Source organism: Chiloscyllium plagiosum, chromosome 23, assembly GCF_004010195.1.
Source record: "Chiloscyllium plagiosum isolate BGI_BamShark_2017 chromosome 23, ASM401019v2, whole genome shotgun sequence".
In the NCBI taxonomy this organism is placed as follows: Eukaryota; Metazoa; Chordata; class Chondrichthyes; order Orectolobiformes; family Hemiscylliidae; genus Chiloscyllium; species Chiloscyllium plagiosum.
In genome coordinates, this window is record NC_057732.1 from 18,479,184 (window position 1) to 18,500,363 (window position 21,180).

A 21,180-nucleotide genomic window follows, 5' to 3' on the forward strand; every position below is an offset into this window, starting at 1 on the left:
AATACAGTAAAATATGAACTTGAGTCACAAATGCAGCCATAAATTTGATCAGATGTGAATGACTATTAAATTCAAATTGGGTACAAATAAATACCATGAATCTCAGAAACAGGAAATTAAGGTTTGTATTTCACACTTCTGCTTCATATACAGTTACCTTTAGGGAATCAATACATAAATTATCTAATGAAGAATCGTGACAATGCAGGTTTGTGGTGTGGAATCTATAGCGATCCAGTACGCTTCCATTCGGATTAACTAAAGATCCCATAAGGCTAAATGATAAAGGAAAACTTTGGCATCAAATGGATTTACAACCAGGAATCAATTGAGTTTCAAATTCCAACACCATAATTTATATACATTGTAAATAATTCAAAAGGCACACCTCCTGATTCAAACTAATGCTCTGATAAATACTATAGGAGAAAGGGATTCTGACCAATTCACAATTTGATCAAAATGCAGGCTTTTGGTCTTTAATGAACATGAGATAATAACGTTCGCAAAACAGTGAAACAAATTGTAAAACGTCTATGTTTATACATCCTGTTTATTTAATGTGCTTTTGCAGGATATAAATAATGACAAAATTACAAAATTTGTAACTGGAAGCCCAAGCATATATACAATGATTAGTTGCAGCGAGGCCACTATTTTATCCCCATACATTTTCATTTTGGTACCATGTTTACAGTGTTTTTTTTAAACTGCCAAATTACTACATACATGTATCAACAGTGAATAGGCAAGATATGTACAAGGAAACCGCATTGTTCAAGTACTATAATACCGTATTAAAAGATTAACACTGAATTGAACTAAAATTCAGTCCAACCGTACAATATACATTTGATTATCAATTACAATCCAAGCTCTAATGGTCATTCCTTAACTTATATTTGGGTGACCTTTATCAGTAAGCCCAGCTTAATTTCTATATCATATAAAAATAATGTAACATTGAAACAACTTAAGACCATTATTACACAAGTTCAATAAGGATTCTAAAATAAACATTAAATTGATTCACAATAGATTTTTGTCTCAAATAGATGATGCCATTCTTTACAGTGCTGCCTATTCACACCACAGTTAAATTCTAGCTCAACGTGGTTTCAATTGGCAATGCAGCATAGCTGTATTATAGGCAGCTGCATCTTATTTTTTGCAAACAATTGAGAAACAAGATGATTCTCATATTCAATAAACACTGATCGTTCCAGGTAGTAAATCAGTTGATTGTGGTTTCACAGGTTTAGTTCAAAAAACATCATGTGCTGCATTGTTTTGAAAGAAATCAGTCACAGATCTTAGTCTTTGCCTCAAACGGAAGATGCATCACACTGCCGAGCAAGTCACTATTCGTGATATTTTGTGTTTTGTACTATAGAACAAAAATATATTCATTGTGCCATGTTTCATTTAAATTTCACAACCACACGTGCAGACAATAGATTTTCTGAAATAGCTATTTTTTTTAAATCTGAAAAGGCAACCTCTTCTGCATCCAGCACTGTTACTTGGATTGCTAACGTATCCATTGTCAGTGCACAGTATTGAATACGCAGTGTGCCTCCACCTTTAATGCAATGCTGTCAGTTTGCAGAAATTAACACCTTCTTCTACTGCACAAAGGACCTCACCAACATCGCGATCGGCTGCATTGGAATGACGGATGTCTTTCTCCCCACCAAAGTCATAGAGAAAATTGTTTTTAAAAAATGGGAATTCACTTCCTTTGAGCCTCTCAATTGCCACCGGACAAAATGTTTTAAAATTAGATAACTATGCTGAATACTGCTTTAGAAGTAAGACTGAAAATTGGTTTCAAGTGTAAAACTCCTGATTTTTGTTTCTGTCTTTTAAAACATTCTTTATTCTTTCACATTTAGGAGCAAAATGTCATAAAATCACTACTGCTTACCTGAAAAAAAAATCCTCATACTAACATTTGCCGTACCACATTACCAAAAAAAAAATCAAAATCATAAAATTCTTTTCAGTGCAGATCAGTGTTTGAAACAAGGGCAAGAGAAACTCTGAAGGTACTGGTCTGATTGAATGTTGATATGCCGTGAAATTTCCAGTAAAACAATAGTGAACTTCACAACAATTACCTAAAGCATTTGCAAATCACTAAAACAGCAGTAATTTCAAAACAAAAGCAGTTATCGAAATAGCTTAGCCTTTTTTCAAACAATATCCCAAGACTACATTATATAAATTGCAGATATTTTTGTTAAAAAGTGTTAGTCCAAAAGAAATTTTTTAAAAAAAGCTTAGGCTTGTTATCAGCTTTTAGCAGCATTCAAGTTATCAGATGGGCAGAAGAGAGCTTGAGAGTTAGAGTCCACTGATTTCTTCTAAATCGCGATGACCCGAAAAAATTTGAAGAGCAAAGTTACATCAAGACCAAGAAAAAAACTCTTGAAACTGCATCAGCTTAAATCCTTCTGATGGACTGGTTTTAAATAAGTCTAAAGACAGTTGTCGTGTGTCAGTGTCATTCCTGTTGCTACAGTGGGAGGAATGTCAAGGAAAAATAGCAGCTTCATGCAGTGATGACAGTAACTGTGTAAAGGTCACTCAGCGAGTGCAGTTTTCCTCTCCACTGGGTCAGAGGTCACCAGAGGAGACAAAATGTGCTGCTTGCAGGGATTGCTCAAAAGAGTGCGAAGGCACAGACAGAGGAGAATGAGACATAGCGTTTAGAATATCGTGGTCTCATACTTAGTGCTCATCGCCCTTTTTGATTCTTGTACAGGTTCCACAATCCAAGGTACATTAGGATGAGTCTTTTGTTCCAGAAGAGGTTGATCGATCTGCAGGCAAAGAATAAAAAGAAGACCTCCTTAGCAAATGGGGATATCAATTACTGATGAATAATAAAATTAATAAACGCACTAGAGTTTTAATGCCTCCACAAACCATGTTCAAATTCTCTTTGACATGAAGTAAGGCTACATTCCATTTCAATTCTACTGAAAGAAACAGTAGTTGCATTTTAATAACAGCAAAGTACAGTAGCTCCATCACATGACTTCCTCAGCCATATGAATGTTAAGCCTGGCTTCCGCACCTACTGAACATCTCAGGTATACTGGATGCTGGGATGGTAGGAGGGGTCATTCCAACATGTGAAGAGCGCACACACACACACACAAACACACACACATATATGCATCAAAACCCAGTTATCTGAAATAAGTTTGTCAACCAACTAGTTTTGTTTCCATTATAAATGATTCAAATAAAGATGAAAACTAAAGGTATAATCGCACCTTATTGGGAATATAGCTAATTGATTTCTTTTACTGAGGTGTTTGATCACAATAATGAAATTGAAATTAATTACAATGCAATGGAAATCTGAAAATTTTACAGGAATATTTTACAATTTGGGGAGACTATTGGCTGACCAGCACACTATGTATTACTGGATATTGCTAAAATTACATGAATTTGCAAAAATTGTGTTTTGTGGCTGTTTTAAGGCCTTACATAAACTGCCAAGTCTTTGTCAACTTCAAGGAAGCTAGTTGAAGCTTCACTAGCTAGGTAAATAAATTTACCACTGCAAGTGTTAGAAGTGACAGTTCAAGTGAATCCATTGGAAGGTTGGTACTGAACATTGAGCAACAACAATAATACTAATGAAAGGGCCTCAAAAGACACTTAAGTGATGTGAATCTTTCGCTCTTGAGAGCTAGCCCTAATAAAGCAGACTAATTACTAGAAGTGATTCTTTAAATGATCATAGAACCAGCAGCAACCCTGTAGAATAGGTACACCCACTGGCCACAGAGCAGCACAGTAGGTTGTGCCATGGGCTGGCTTGAATCTGCAACTTCCCACATGAGGAATTACGAATCTAGGTTGACCCTTCAGGACAAGCACGGAGAGGAGATGAGGCATTCCTACGCAAGCCGGGGGAAGGTGGGTAGGCGACGAGGAGGAAACAGAGGCAGTTTCATCCTAGGCCACTTCCACACACCACCACACAATGACCTGTTTAGACAGGTATCAGACTGCCCTGGCTGTAGGCCAACTGACCATCCACTCGGGGAGAGGAGGCAAATATATTTTAAAAAAACGGGTCAAAAGAAAGAAAAACAGACCTGGTGATATTTCCCTCCCTGCACCCCCCCCCCCTTCCCACCACCACCTCCACCCTTACCCCACTGCTGCATGATACTTGGAAGTTTAGAAAAGTCAATTGTTTTGTGCTCATTTTAAATTACACTATTTAGACGATTACAGCATAGGCCAGCTGCAAAAGACACGTACCTAGTGTTTTACAGAAACTGGTCTTTGATGAAATCATGTAAAAAAAGACCATTCGTTGTTGGTATCCGCCTTATTACCATTCTGCATCTCCTAGAGACGGTGCGATTAAAACTGTTAAAGGGGAAATCTCACCACAGCACAATTCATTGTTATTGTGCGTAAACAATACATCATTCAAAAATACTAATAAACTATAGAGCAACTTGTATGTTAAGGCATATTATCCATAACCTAAGTTAAACAAAATATATTTGAAGCACCTTCCATGAAGTCTGTGTGATACCAAAGTACAGTAATTATAGCAACCAACAAAACTCAGAAGAGTTGGTAAGTTGCTCCACTGTATTACTTTCGACTATTTACTTAACATAGATTATGTTTAAACCCATCATCTGACTCATAATTTCATGGAGGTTTTTAAGATCTGAAAACCTGGAAGGTGCAACTTAGAGATCTTACTGCCAGGTGGGCTAAAAGAAAATCTTTACATTGGTGTGATTAAACACACAGGATTCTAAAATAATACATTAAGCAAATTTCTTGAATGAAAAATCAAATGTACATTTGATGCACTAGATATTAGGATTATAAAGCCATTCCATTTGCACCAAAAGCTGAGGTGCTCAGTTACTGGAAACATATACCACCATTTTAAAACAAGCAGCAAAACACAAAGTGGCAGATTTAACAAGCTTAATACTAACAGCACGGGGTGTATATTTGCTTTGCTAACTGCATTGTTTTGCTTACTGCAAATAAGAAAATATTCTTTTTTGAATCTCTAGTGGCATTAATTCAGGCCAATTTGAAAAATGCTCAATTAAACTGCTAATTTTCACTGTACTGTTAGTAAGCATCCTGTATGGTCCAAGCCACGAAAGCAATATCTAATCCTAATGCATTCAATTTTTAAAATCATTTTAAAACAAAACCATGATTAAAATGTTGCACATGGTCAGAAAGACTGCATATCCAAAAGGATTACATTTTAGAATAATTTTAAATAGCAAAATTAAATTCCATCATTTAGCTCTAAATAATACAGCAGCTCAAAATTCCATAAGATTCCAGAATGGAATGGGCATTTGTGATCTATACAGAAATACATAATATGACTATATTATTTATAGCATGCCACACATTTTTTTTTCCAAAAGTAGGTGGTGTCTCATTAGTGATGACTATTGGTTTCAGACCACAGGCTGTTCCTTTTAGATCCTATATAGTGTGAGAATGCTGGGCCTTCAGAGGGTAGTCAAGATGCCAAGGAGGTAATACTGCAGTAACATGCAGTCGTTTTACATGCTTCCACACTGCACTCTGTTCAGCAAATTAGTTTTTCTTTAAATGTATAAAAGGATCAGTTTGACATGTCTGCAATGAAGTTAAGGTCTGTAGGTGTTAAGATTGAACAATGAACACAGAGAATGTCTAGGCTAAAATTCAATGTGTGCCCAACAAAACTCCAAATGCCACATTTGTTTTCTATTCTTAATAAAGGTCTTTGAAAACCCTTATTGAAGTTGTGGTGTCACGATGGAGCTGCTGGAATAATACTTCATTCATAAATAATTAAATGCGCATCAGAGAACCTACAAAAAACTATGGGTACTTTTAATGCAGGCTTATATCTCATTAGCATTTATAATAATACAGAAATTCAAACTAAGCTTGCCTGAAAAAGTTGCAGGTATAGACATGCTAAGCTGCACCAGGACCCCCGAAGGAAAGATGGGTATCAGCAGATTTATAAACATAGCATTACATTTCAATTCACATCATTATTTTATCCTGATTATTTTACAAACAAAATGCATTCAACTTATTTGTTTGACAGAATCTAGCTTCTGAATGCCCATTTACATTGACCAATAATTCAAAAATCGGTTGTGATTTTGAGGTTAAATTCAATCTGCTATTTTGTTTTACTGAAAGGGAACTAAGAGCCATTTTCAAATGTTGCACATTGTTGGTGGGCCAGTTCCTTGGATGCTTTAATAAAATAAGCTGCTTCCTTTTAATCAAATTCAAACAAATTGAAAAACATTTTTCTGAAGCGCTATATTGAAGCATCACACCAACTGAATTTTAGCCTTGGACAGTTAATAACATTTGATGCCAACAGAGGAAAAACTCAAGAGGGAAAGACACAGCAATGCACACAAAGGAAAAATAAGACCTGAAACTTGTGCGGCAGAGAATGATGAAACTTGGAAGGAAGAGGAAGAGGAGGAGGAGGAGGATGGGGAGGCCTGTGAGGGGTGTAAATATGATCTAAGGACCATCTGTTATTTGGATGTTTCACCTGAAAGAAAGTGTAAACAACATAGCTATACATATGCGTCATAAAAATGCAGAGGCATTCTTAGCAAAAGAGACACTTTCAAGTGTTGTTATCTAAAAATTATACAAGACCAAACGCTCTCCTGGGCTTTCTCATTATCACCAACTCTCCGGCCCATGCCATGCCCATTATCTATTTAGTGTCATCAGCTGGAAATAGGTGTGATGTAAGGGAGCTGCCAATGATGACTTTCACTCCCTCCTATTGTGGCACCATCTTATTTCTATTCCACAGCTCCCTGAAGCGATTAAAATGGAAACTTGCCACAAGTGCAAGAATGGGGCATAGCTGATCCCTACAACATTACTTTTAATGCATTGGCAAAAACAGACTTTGGTTTGGAGACAGATCTTTTAACCATCCTAGAACCCATTTATACCGCTTGGGAAAAATCTACAAGACATTTTTTTTCCAACTGAAATTACATTTTCACATTTGATTTAACTAATACGGTACAAGTTTAGGGCTACAGGAAACATAAATCCATACTTCATTCTGAAGAAAATTAACAAGCAGATACTTATTCATTTAAAAAATGCCAATTTTGCAGAAGAGGTTGAACTTGAATTTATACCTGGTCCAAGAAAGACACATTAACACCAAATTCCCTTGCTGCATAAAGCTGCTTCATTTTAATTGCTCTGGAATTTTTACATTTTGTTTTCCTCGACAAACATGTATTCCTCAAAAAAGAACACCTTAGCTTTCTGCACAAATGCTGGTGTCCTTCCAACTGGGATTTGTTGAGGCACAACAGCCCTGTAATGTTCTCAGCACCTCAAAGACCCCCATGGTCACTGTACAGTTCCTCATCAGCACCACAAGTAATCCTGTCAGTGCTGTAAGGCATGTAAAAGCCAAACTGCAAATTGTATTGGCATGCAACCGGGCAACTTGAATTTTTTCCATTGCTTTTATGGTGAATACTCAACCAGAAGTTTACACATCCTTGTTCACTTCAACTTATAACAGAAGCAGCAAGGGAAACCTCAGAAAAATGATTTGAACAAAAATCTCATGTCCAAGGGACAGGTTTCAAAGTGCTAAATACATTCGGTAATACAATTTTATCCGAATAACACCGCAAAATAATTTACCAATTTGTTAGGTTATCAGCTGCACTAGCTGTTTTGGTATTGGTTGGGGTTAGAAGGGGTGTTAGTTCATATATACTATGATTAAACACAGCCAATGGGAGTCTGCTTTCTGTGCCATCTCACTTCACCCAATGGCGAGACCTCTTTGTTTCTGTAATGAAGCTTAAAGATATGCTTAGACATGGACAAGTGGAAAGCTACTGGAGAGAGACTGCTGCCCAACTTGGGAATGCTTTCATGAAGGAAGGAGGAAGGCTGATGAGCCAAATGAATAAATAATTATGGCCTCAATGTGAAATATTCAACCCCCCCCCCATCCTGCAACTACTGAGAGAGGGTCTGAGGATGCAGTTATAAATTGTACCCTGGCTCATTTAGCTCGCATATGCAGAATAACAGTGAAGATCAGGCTTTCATCTTGGAAAGGCAGCATGCTTCCTAACATGTTTCAGACCAACTAGATACTCCATTTCATCTGGGAATCTTGTTTGAGAAGGACTGACCCTACACTGATCTGGCAACATGAGGCAGCAGGCACCAATCCTATGATGACAGGTTTCTTCTGGACTCTTCCCATGCTCAAGTCTTCAGAATTCCCCTGGCCCTGATCTCCAACTTCCCTCCCACCTCCAAACTGAAGGCATTCCTGTGCCATATCAATGACGGACAACATCCCCCTTCCCAACCCCTGATGACCAGGGAGTAACCTACACACTGCAGCCTTTTACTGCTAGTGTTTCATCCTGGGGGCTAGCTGCAGTGCCCATTCAGTTGCCCACAAGGCAGAAGGTGCAGATTCTCAATAATGTGAGGTCCTGCCATCTTCTGTGGCGAAATTTGGCCTCACCAATGCCTTTGCTATAAACTTGTCTCCAGATGTTTTGGGGATTAGCATACTGGAAAGTATGCACAACTAAACATTTTCTCATAACAAAACTGAGAGCTTGTATTGTGATCCCCTGAATGACAATAGCACAACAGTGTTGTCAATGATATTAGGCACAGTGTCCCCTATTCCTACCTCCATAACTTAGGTCCAGAGCTGCCCCGGACTTTTCCCCAACTATCACACATGCCCTGGCAGAATAATAATGCCCAGCTCTCCTGTCAATCTGTCAAATAGAACCAAGGAAACAATTTCACGACACCTATTACTGCAATACTGATGGTAAGCACTCTCTCGCAACTCCCCAGAATGGAAAGGTAGACAACCTAAATTTCATCCTGCCTTCTCCATTCACCGAGATATTGGGAGCATTAGGGGTTGATTGGAAGAGGACAGGGTTGAAATGAAAACAGAGAAAAAAAAAATATTCTAGTTTCCCCAATATCCTCTATTGTAGCACTCAACATGCATTACCCTATAGCACTTGCCAAATGGCAATCCCTGCTAAGATAAGTGGATTGTCAGATTCAATTTTGAAGAGGAAAAGCAGATGGAGCAGCTTTAATGCTCGCCAGGGAAATTCAATTTGGCACTCAGGTCGGTTTCCACACACCGGAAACCAACGAGGATTGCCGGCCTCCCGGAACAGTCAGGAGTGCAATGGAACCAGCATCAACTTCCTGGCAGAAAAATATTCCGGGAGGGATTTTAACACCACACACATCCAATCAAATTCAAACCTCCTTAAACCAAAAAAGAAGTTATTAAGACTCCGAGTGGCTGGGATTTTGTCAGGTTGCAATGGGAATGGTGGCTTATCTGACCAGCTTTTGGGAGGATGGAGGGTGGGGACAAATGGCCCTAACTTTGGGTCAGATTTAATTGGAGGACTCGTCTAGGATCCTGCTGTCGATTTGGCATGGCTTCGGTGCTCCGTTCTCTGTTCTCTGTGACTGACTCCGGGGGTGATCCCAGGTACCACGAATCACGCACAAGAGAGCAGGGCTAGAGTGCCGTGTTCTTGAAATATTGAAGCATCGGGAAAGGCTGTATTTTATTGCCACTGTCCCGTGAACCAGTTGATCTCCCTGTTCCTGATGTAGCTCCGGACCCGATCTATAGCGGATAGAACAGAACGCGCTATTGTTGGTCTAAGTGCGAGTGAGAATACTTTGAGAGTCGCATCTCTTAATCTTGAAACAAGGCAGTGACTCTAAGCAGCAGCAGTAGTTTACAGTGGTGACATTATACTCGTAGCACCCTTTTTTTTAAGTAAAAGTTGCATTGAGGTGTCTTCAAATTACATTTGCCAACTAAAAGTTTCCTAATTTTTGTTATAAAACCCTCCAGATTTAAATGATTCTTAAACCAGGCCTGGGGCAGGAAGGGGACAGGTGGCAGACATTTCCTATCTCTAAGGGGATTTCTGATCATGTCAGTGAGGAACCAGGTCCTTGCTTCCCCTCAGAGTCAGCTCACGCCATACCACTGGCTTTCTGTGACATTACGTCCACTGCCATCTCCCGAAATGTATCCATCCAGAATTAGCAACACTCAAACTGATGTACCGGCCTCTACTTTTGAGAAGCCTAAGGGATACGTTGCTCTGCATTCAGCCTGGATAATGTTCCATCAGAGCACAAGGTAAAAGTGCACGGAAGAAAACAGCACTCTACCATTCACCAATACTCATCTTCCAACCACCGCACAAAAGCCCATTCATGGTGAAATGAAGATGTGATTTGGTGCGTTTGTGGCTACAGTTGATGGAGTTGTTCATTTCAGGATCAGAGCTTTTGGACCATTGCTAGCCACCTTTGATACCAGCTATCACCGCCAAAAGGCTTCCCCTGAAGGTCTTTATCAGTGCCAATAAAATAGGTTGCCTTTTCAAGGGGATAATGCCAAGTTGTCATACTGAGAATTTATGGGAAAGCAGTAACTCTCTGGCTGCAGCATGTGGGTGCTATTAATAGCCAGCAGAGCGGTGAATGAGGCCAGGACAGACAAATCACAAGAAAAATTCAAGAATGATTCTCTCATTAATCATCCATTTCCTGAGCTGCCTGAAAATGACGATTTGGAAAGGGTCCATGAACTCCAAACTATTAAAAGAAATTACTGTTCACACAAGTGACGGAGCAAAGAGTGGGGGACAACGACACAAGAAGATGGAGCAGACAAAGACAGCAGTGTCAACATTAAAAATACATTCGCTGTTTTGAGAAATATTGCTATAAAGTGTTCCTACGTGAATGAAATCTGTGCTGGTGCTACACTGTATGCAGTAGCAGGTTTCAACGTTTAGAACAATTCAGTATTCCCTCATGCTTTCCTTCTTCAAATATAGAACTATAGTTGGAACAGAGTTCTATCAGAATATGCAATTTTTGCTTGAATTTGAGAGTTCCTTTTTTCAGATTAACGTATAAAGTGTCAAAGTGCAGGGCATTTATTTTGAGTTATTTTGCCAATGTAGGCTTGTTCATTCATAACTAAGATACTTTTATCCAGGTGCTTGCTGCAATGTTAGAAAGCTGGAATTTTCTGCAGAATATGTTACATTGATTCACCGATTGTGTGAGGTATTCGTGAATCCTTTCTCTAGAATGTGCAGCAATTAAGTCAGAGTTTATGCTTGCAACAGCTGAGTGAATCGATAGCTGGGGACAGGTGGTGAGTTTCTGATAAATGCAGGCAACAAGACAGTAACTCAGACGTGGCTAACAGACCAAACTGTTATAATCCATCAGAGTTTGAGGGGCCATGCTAAGGTTATTCACACTTTCCTTCTGTGGCATAGTGTAGGATAAATGATCATGACAGCTAGGATCCTTTTGTCTTGATGGGTGGACTGAGAGTACAGGATGGTTGAGGAAACAGTTTACCAGTTTTTCTTATTTCATTTGGAATGCAGCGAGGGGAACAGCTCAGGGGTTCGTTTCTTTTCACTTAATATTTCAAAATAAGACAGAGAAGAGGAAACTAAAATAACAAACTAAAAAGAAATTAATTAAAGCTTGCACATACTATCCTACAGCATTTCTGGTACTTTATGTCAGAGTCATACCTTTATTGAAATTAAAATCTATGCAAATTTAATGGTCACCCCTCCCCCTCACTTTTGGAGCTGAACCTTTCCCACAGGTTTTCACATTAAACTGGAAAGACATTAAATCAAATTTCTGTAGATTTGTGATAGCATCCTCACAAATCTTTTCTTAACCAGTTATCGAATAGCAGATTAGTTTTTAATGGTCATTTCAAGAGTTGTTTCCTGTTAGCTGAAATCACCCAATATGCATTTTGAGAACCAGCAGACTGAATGCATTCAAGTAGAAATGTGTTTGAGCTGATGTATTTTTTCATGCTGCACAGGTTTAGGAATGATCTATTCTATATATACTGCATGATTAGTCTGTTTAGTCATGTTTCAATTCTATCCTGGTTACCAGTCCTGGGCAAAGAGAATGAGCCAGTAACCTGCTGCCAGGGTTTCTGCACTCTCAACTTAACAACTGGGCACCAGGAGGTATGGAGCATGTCTCCACTTAATCACCCTCCCAAAAATAGCATTGCGTACCTAGCAGCAAAATGATAAAGTGGGCTCAATTAATTCATATTTAAGTTAGCAATTAGCAGAATATTTTACAAATATGCTTGTCATCTTTCCTGCTCTTCCACTGATAAACAATAAAGGTTAGAAATCTCACATGATTAATGATTTAACGCATAGTCAGAAACCGTATTTCTTGGATACATTATAGCTCCTCTGTTGGTGACAAAAGCAAGCTTTAGCTTGCCGCAGGTCCCTATGGAGAAATTTCAGTCTCGATTTACTGTTTGCAACAGCTCACTAGCAGCACATACAACAATGTGCATGTCAGATAGCAATTCATTTGTATAATTACTATTGAAAGGTCATTGTTAACTTATTTCCTTCTGACTGTTTGTTGCATGTTAAACATTCTCGCATCCAATTTATATCAGCAGACAGCTAGTCCTTAATGCACAAGATCTCCAAGTGCGGCACTGAGATACAATGAATTGCTTACTGCCAATAACAAGCAGAAAAGGATCCATCTTGTTGCTATGCATCTATCTGCTTATTAGACTCTTACCACAGATTTCCGGATACTTGCTCGCGGCTTTGGAATGGGTTTGCCAGCTTTACTTTCAAGGCTATCTTGCATTGTGGGCGGGCCATGGCCACCTTTCCTGGCTTGTAGGGCCAACTGATAAGCCACTTCGAAAGCTTGTCCAAGTGTTAAAATGATCTCATAGGCTAAATTCTGGAGGAGAAACGAGAGAAACAAAACAATTGTTGGATTTATAAGTATCATTTGAAGGCAACTTAATAAAATTAAAGTGGATGAAATTGTGCGCAAATGACTATATTTTCTAACTTCAGTGGATAGGAGATGAGAAACAGAGCACTCTGAAGTATGTTTATCATTCTAATCCATATTAGTAAAATAAGAATGATGAATGTCATGTCTTGTTACATTATCTTTTATTAATTTTAAACCAGCAGCACATTACCTTAAAAATGGCATGTTTCATAATTAAAGTGAAGTCCAACTCATCATATCAAATATTACAATAAGTTCGTGCTCTCAAGCTGCTTTAGTAAAATTCTCCCTTAAACTTGTTTTTCTTGATGTTTTGCACCAACTGACACACTTCTGATTTGATATGAGTATCAATATATAAATAAATAACTCCAGGGTGTTTGCTTTTGACAGATTATTCATACTACCTAATTATATTTTGCTCTCTGAGGCTACGTAATGTAATTACGATTCAAAGGTTGTATTGTATCAGCAGTTTTAACTGACAGATTGCTAATATCTAATGCGCTTACTGCCAACAACTTTCACTGCAACACTCTGGATCTCCATGGAAACAACAGGATCTATTCCACTGCAGCTGAGTTGCTGATTCTAACTGGAGACGTCTGCAGCACTGGGGTTCATTTTCTAGACATTTCTGTTTGAACTATTTCCACTATATTACCATTAGAATGCTTCTACAAATATTCTCTGGAATGGCTAAAGTTGTGACTTGAACATTTTCCCATAATTGATCCTTAGATCTCACAATGTCGAAATTAAAAGTCTGTTTTCTCCCAGTGCTCTAGTAGGTTGAACTCCCTGTTTAAGATAATCAAGAAAGGCTAGTGTTGCAGAGATGCCTTTCTCCTTTGAATAAGTGAATTTTGGAGGTTCACCTTTTTATAAATTTGAGTCCACATAATATATAATCCCAAATATCATTTCTGTATTATCATTGGAATGCGAATACAAAATTCTCAGGATTGACTAGTATTCTGACTTGAACATCTTCCCATGTGTCCATAGCTCTACTGTGTTCTAAAGCATAATCCTTCCCGTTATATCGCAAGGTTGCGCCCAGATTAATTGAGTTCATTCTAAACATTAATTGATAAATTCTGCAAGCCGACTAAATGAAGCTGCCATTGAACAGTTACACGGTTGCAAAGAAAAACTATCTAATCACCACTAAGTTTTGCAATGCAAGTTGCAGGTTCCGTTAAATATATTAATTTGCATTATTTTAGAAAGGAGGGATACAGTTTTCGGTCTCAAAAATTTATGCAACCTTAATTATAAGCTAGAAATATTAAAGGTTCCTATAAATCGGATTACAAAGTTTTCCAGTTTAAGATTGGGCCCATTGCAATAACCCTGTAATCTAAGGTTGTGGTTGGATCACCCTATAATTTTAATAACCATATGGTAACAGAAAGTCATATTCAGGGGGGTAGTAAACATTTCTAAATTTAATGTCATTTATCAGCAATATCCAACAAAATATATGATGCCGTTTGTATTTTTTCTTTTTATTGATTCATGGGATATAGGTGTCAATGGCGAAGCCAACATTTATTTCCCTGCCTCTAACTACTCAGAGGGCAGTTAAGAATCAAGAGTGTTGTGGGTCTTGAGTTAAATATGGGCCTTACCGGGTAAGGATGGCAGTTTTCATCTTAGAGGACATTAGTGAACCAGATTCTCTTTTTCAGACAAACGACAAAGGTTCCAAGGTCATTATTAGACTCCTAATTCCAGATTGGTTTTGAATTCAAATTCCACCTCCAACCATGATTCAAACTCAGGACATTGTGTCTCTGGATTAATAGTCTGGCAACAATACTGCCAGGCCACTGCCTTCACCTGTAACTTACCATATATTTACTGTATATTAGCCCATGATGCATACACCAAAGAGTCAGATGGAGTTTATTTACAATTCTAATTATTTACAACACTATAATGTCACAGACTTAAACACAGAGTCTGGGTTCTATGCTAACTGATATTACTATACATGATATATACATAACCAAGTGACTATTTGGAGTCCATCTTAAAGAGTGGCTGAAGGGGAGCTAGGTACTTTTACAGAAGTCACATCATGATGTCATGTGATTACCTTAACAGTACTAGACTCTCTGATCTGATATGTATGTCATAATAACAACAGAGCAAAGTCTAACGTTGCACTGATGGTTTAGTTCTGGGGCTTGCTCAAAAGTGCTTTCCTGGGAGATTGAATAGTTCTGGTGGCAATAACCAGTTCCATAAGCCTTTCAGCTAAGTTATTTTCTGTGAACTCTCATTCTGTAGCTTTGCATGACACCTATGAATTGATCGATTGCTTCACATAACTGTTGGCATTATGACAAGCACTCAGCTTGTGTAACCTGAAACTGACTCAATCTTTGAGGTGATCTTTGAAGATCTTAAAAGAAATGGTCAGGATCTTTGCAGTCATCATCAGAAATACGAAAGGACTTTATTCTTCTTGGATGTTTCAGTCCCAAAAATGAGAGGTTTGACTGCTTGTTATTCTGTGTCATTTGCCTGTTGATCCATAAAGATTGATATTTTATTTAAATAATTGAAGTTCTGATAGAATGCCAAATCATTGCTATGTGTTTCCTTCTTGCTCTGTAAAATTACATAATAAGAATTTGTATGACAGTGTAGTTCTTTTCTGTTCTTTTGTATTTTTTTATATATTGTGTTATTGCCCCTTCAAAATTGCAGTCTTGTAGTCGTATGTTTTATCTGTATGTGACATTCACATTAATGTTATCACAAAGACTTTAATAAAAATGTGAGGAGCTAATTTGGAAGTGAAAGTGATGGAATCAGCTGATATTGGATACAGGTAAGTCTTTTCAATGTGGAAAATCACTTTATGCTGGGATTGTTTTCCCACAATATTTTGTTCCAGGCCCAGCTCCCTTAGATTGGGGTTGTCCAGCAGCACTTTAAGTGCATTTTGTTTTAAAATTTGATTTCCAGCAGCCTCTCATTCATTTTTTGCTAAATAGAGAGAGAGAGAAAGAGATAGCACATTCACTGTGTTTCAGTACAAGTTGGGGCCATTAATTTTGGTACTTCAGTCTTGTTTATAGTTGTAACTTCAGCTCTCAATTGACGAGTTGGTGAGAAGGATTGATGACTGTTGGGAAAAACATTTCAAACCTGCCATTGTGCTATGACCTGTTCTGCCCTTAAAATCCATGTAGTGCCACTAGCTAGTTGTCACAACTAATTTTTAATGCTCACTTGTGCCAACATGATACCATTCATGGTTTTCCATATGTTAGCCTGTATAACATAAACCATAGATGTGTTGTGTTCTATTGTGTCAGATATCTTGATGTTTATTTACAGCAACTATTGATAAAGCTATTATATCAAAGAATTACAGTGTTTTCTGCTTACGAATGTTAGTATACATCGTACACACAAAAAAAACAACTGACTGCAGAGATTCCAAGATACTGAATGTGACTGATGTGTAGGTCTTTATACCGAAACAACACATACTGTTATGTCATCTTAACTGTCTTTCAAGATACTTGCCTATCTGGCCTACAATCTATGCCATAATATAACACTAAGCAATATATATACCTTAAGAACATCATGGAATGAAGGTTGCCTCAGCTTTATTTAACTAATGTAGCTATACAATGACTGAGTTAACCAATTCTGCACAGCCTAAAGCCTTACATACGCAACAGACTCCTCTATTAATCTTAATGGCAACTCTGCTATATAAAGGACTCAAACACTGGAAATGATTATGCTTTTGAACACAGTAGAGCTAAGGACATATTATGGGAAGATACTCAAGTCAGAGTACTAGCATTCAATGATAATACAGAAATTATGCTTGGAATCATGTATTATGTGGACTCAAATATATAAGATGAACCTCCAAAATTCACTTATTCAAAGGATGAAGGCATCTCTGCAACACTAGCCTTTATTGCTCATCCTTAAAAAGGAAGTTCAACAAAAGGACATTTCAGAAGGCACTTAAGAGTCAAACACATTGCTGTGGGCTTGGAGGCTAGATCAGGTAATGACAAAAGCTTTTTTCCGCTATAGGACATAGTTTAGCAGATGGCTTTTTACAACAACTATGACTGCCATTACCAATAGTAGCTATTTATTCCAAATTAATTTGCTTAATGCAATCCACAGAGAGGTCTCAAGTCACATTTTCTCAAAATCACTAATCTACCACAATCCACCTAAATTCACCCAACCTGTAATGTATGAGTGATTGTTAAATATTAAATGTTATTTTAGTTGTAAAAACTTATGAAAAAAATCATTCATTGAATTGTTTCTGGAAAGTGACAATTGTCATAAAATATGCCTTGAAAATATAAAATAGGACAAATGTGAATTTGAGGGTCAACTGGTTACAGTTGGCATATATTGAATAACGAGCAACAGACTGTGTACATTGTCAGCTTCATCGAAATCAAATGCCTGCTTGTTGACTACACTTCTAAAGGAATCCATTTGGTCACAAGAGACAGAATGTGATGTACCAGATATTGGTCTTTTATCATATTTGTTTATTCTTAGATAGGATGGTGAAAAAGACATTTGGTTTGCTTTCCTTTATTGGTCAAAGTATTGAGTACAGGAGTTGGGAGGTCATGTTGGTTAGGCCACTGTTGGAATATTGCGTGCAATTCTGGTCTCCTTCCTATTGGAAAGATATTGTGAAACTTGAAAGGGTTCAGAAAAGATTTACATTGATGTTGTCAGGGTTGGAGGATTTGAGCTATAAGGAGAGATTGAATAGACTAGGGCTGTTTTCCCTGGAGCGTTGGAGGCTGAGGTGTGACCTTATAGAGTTTTACAGAATCATGAGGGGCATGGATAGGATAAATAGACAAAGTCTTTTTCCTGGGGTGGGGGAGTCCAGAACTAGAGGACATAGGTTTAGGGTGAGAGGTGAAAGATATAAAAGAGACCTAAGGGGCAGCTTTTTCACTCAGAGGGTGGTATGACTATGGAATGAGCTGCCAGAGGAAGTGGTGGAGGCTATTACAATTGCAACATTTAAAAGGCATCTGGATGGGTAAATGAATAGGAAGCGTTTGGAGGGATATGGGCCGGATGCTGGCAGGTGGGACTAGATTGGTTTGGGATATCTGATCGGCACAGACGAGTTGGACCGAATGGCCTATTTCCATGCTGTACGTCTCTATGACTCTGCTTGGGAGATTCACAGGTCACCTGTATTACTCATCCTTGAGTGCCCTTGAGAAAATGCCGGTAAGCTGCCTTCTTCAACCACTGCAAACCATTTGGTGCCACTACACCCAATGTTCCTCTAGTGAGTGACTTTTATTGTTGAACTTTTCATTAGCTGATTTGATGCAACTGAATGGCTTTCTAGGTCATGTCAGAGGGCACTGCTGTGGGTCTGAAGTCATATATAGGCCAGAATGGATAAAGGTGGCATTTTCCTCTTCTGGAGAATGCTAGTGAACCAGATGGATTTGTACTACAAAATGAATACTTCATGATCATTATTAACAAAACCAACATGTGATTTCTAACTATCAGTTAATTGAATTTAAATGCCTTGAGCAGCTGTGATAGGATTTGAATTCATGTCTCTGAAGCATTTGTCAGAGGCCTGCAGATTACAAGCTCAGTAAAAGTCCTGCTTTTCTACTGTCCCTTTTGCTTTTATTTTGTGTTTAAAAGAATCTGAAATGTAATTTAATAAATTGCCAGGATTGAAATCTACATTGCAAGCTATAAAAAAAAAGTGTTCTATGCTACAAAGAGCAAATGTGTCAACTTCAATTTAATTTTACTCTTTTGAAAACAGATGATATAAATGTCTTCAGTGAACAATGCTGGTGGACCTCACCTATCAGAGCTTGAGTTGACTGTGGGCCAACAGAGACACTACTTTTATTTGTTAGGCTTAAAAAGACAGGCTGTTTGTTTGCTCATTTTTGCACATCTCTCAGATAGTCACAACTCTTTGCAAGTGGTTTCACCTAATTACTCTACAAAAGCTGAAATAGAAAACACTGTTGGTTATTTTTCACCCAGCTCAGTGGCATAGAAGAATCCAAGCAAGAAAAGGGAACAAATAAAAACACACCTAAAAATTTTTTGCCAGTTCAGAAAAAAATGAAAAATGCCAAGAGACTGACCACATCAAACGCGCTGAATACATGACAGTAGTGGTAACTCGACTTTAAGTCTTTGGTGATGTAAGCAAAAGTAGAAAGATCCTCAGGGTCTTGAGCAGCGCAAGAAATGTTCCGAATTTCATGTTCTGTGATGATATTCTGCGGATGATTAAAAGAATGTACTAAAATTAGCAGGTTCACAAATAACAGAATAAGACATTTGCAGGGCTGAACTAATACGTAGAAACCTCAGGACACATAATTAGGCAAGGCTCACCACTACACAGGAAGACATGATACTGCTTTGTTTGTGATGAAAGAAAATAACACTGGTGTGCCTGATTTAGGAAGTGTAACTTGTTAGGAGTCCGCACTGACTGCGTTAATTCTGTTTTCGTGCTTCAGAACACTGTTGTTGCCCCTCAGCCCGTATGACTACCCCAGCCTGGATAACATTATCTGGCTGCATCAATTTCAGTTAACAGATGACATGGCTTGGACAGGGTGGACGCTAGGAAATTGTTTCCGTTAGGCAAGGAGACTAGGACCCGTGGACACAGCCTTAGAATTAGAGGGGGTAAATTCAGAACAGAAATGCGGAGACATTTCTTCAGCCAGAGAGTGGTGGGCCTGTGGAATTCATTGCCACAGAGTGCAGTGGAGGCTGGGACGCTAAATGTCTTCAAGGCAGAAATTGATAAATTCTTGATGTCACAAGGAATTAAGGGCTACAGGGAGAATGCGGGTAAGTGGAGTTGAAATGCCCATCAGCCATGATTGAATGGTGGAGTGGGCTCGATGGGCCAAATGGCCTTACTTCCGCTCCTGTGTCTTATGGTCTATGGTAAATGCTCACTCACTAGTACATTCACACAGCAGAAGAAATTTAGAATGCCATGGACAGGTAGCAATGACCATTCAAAAATTCTACTGAGTAACTGAAACCTCTACAAAACTAATCATAAGATGACTGAGGGACTTTTTCCATTTACTAAACTTCTTCTAAAAAAAAATGCTCAAACTTATCTTTGCATGGTGATATATTTATACAGATTGTTGCCTGAATGGTCATTGGTAATTAATACATTAATACACAGACTGCAAATTTTCAACTGGCTCCTGTCAACTTCAAAAGGTTGGTTGGCAAAACTTTAGGTCAGCTAACTGGAATCATTCACTTTATCGAAAAGCTTAAGGTTCTTGCCAAGTGAATGGAAATACTAAATGCCTTTAGCTGAACTGTAAAGGCATGTTCAAGAAAGACTTGTGGCAGATGTTCAGTTATAAATAGAGGGAGAAGAGATTTTCTGTAGTGATAACTTACATCTGAATTGCAGCTGCCATAAGGCAATTCTCTTTGGTTTTCAAATGAGCCCTGAGGTGACATCTGGCTATTATAATTATTAAGAGTTAAATAGGTTGCATCTATTTTCAAACAGCATTTCAAATCAGTGCAATTTGGTTATCTTTGAAAATTATTTTGATGAAACTACAAAGTTCAAACAGTGCAAGAAAAGTTATGATTTGGAGCTTTCGGAGTGACGCTCCTTCATCAGGTGATTGTCTGATGAAGGACAATCACCTGATGAAGGAGCGTCGCTCCGAAAGCTAGTGTGCTTCCAATTAAACCTGTTGGACTATAACCTGGTGTTGTGTGATTTTTAACCAAGAAAAGTTAATGTGTCAGGCTAACTTCAGCTTGATCTCCAGCCTGGGAAATGTTGACAACTATACTTGCAGGATCATCGGAGCTTATGCTTTCAGTGTTGAATTTAATACTTTATGCTGTTTAGAGCACATCTTTTCAAAACCACAACTCCAGTGATTAATAAATTCTGATCAGGTCTCCTACACATTGTATGAATTTCAGTGTGAGAAAACTCTGGTCCAGGAAATTAGACCATTTCAGTTCCCAAGATATGGAGACCAAACTGTTTTTCTTTACACACTCTAAAGCAGCAAATCATTAAATGATAATATAATTTCTCATCATAACGCTTATTTAATGACTGGATTCCCCACACTGCCTTTCCAATTTCTCGTTTAGTGCTCTGCCACTGTTAAT

The 21,180-nt window shown here is 38.2% G+C and overlaps 1 protein-coding gene across 23 annotated transcripts in view; it reads right to left on the reverse strand.

Moving 5' to 3' along the window:
- Positions 1-535: 535 nt before the first annotated feature.
- Positions 536-21,180, reverse strand: part of anks1b (ankyrin repeat and sterile alpha motif domain containing 1B) — an 813,858-nt gene continuing 793,213 nt past the window's right edge. For 17 of the 23 annotated variants that reach the window (XM_043713643.1, XM_043713627.1, XM_043713638.1 and 14 more), the window contains 5 exons: positions 19,137-19,274; positions 12,739-12,909; positions 6,470-6,595; positions 4,291-4,380; positions 2,694-2,825 (listed from right to left, as the gene is read on the reverse strand). In XM_043713643.1, the coding sequence (XP_043569578.1) occupies positions 4,324-4,380; positions 6,470-6,595; positions 12,739-12,909; positions 19,137-19,274 (492 nt within the window). In that variant the 3' untranslated portion in view covers positions 2,694-2,825; positions 4,291-4,323. Of the gene's footprint in view, positions 2,826-4,290; positions 4,381-6,469; positions 9,734-12,738; positions 12,910-19,136; positions 19,275-21,180 lie in introns of those variants that run through there. The other 6 variants (XM_043713648.1, XM_043713650.1, XM_043713649.1 and 3 more) reach the window with 4 other exon arrangements.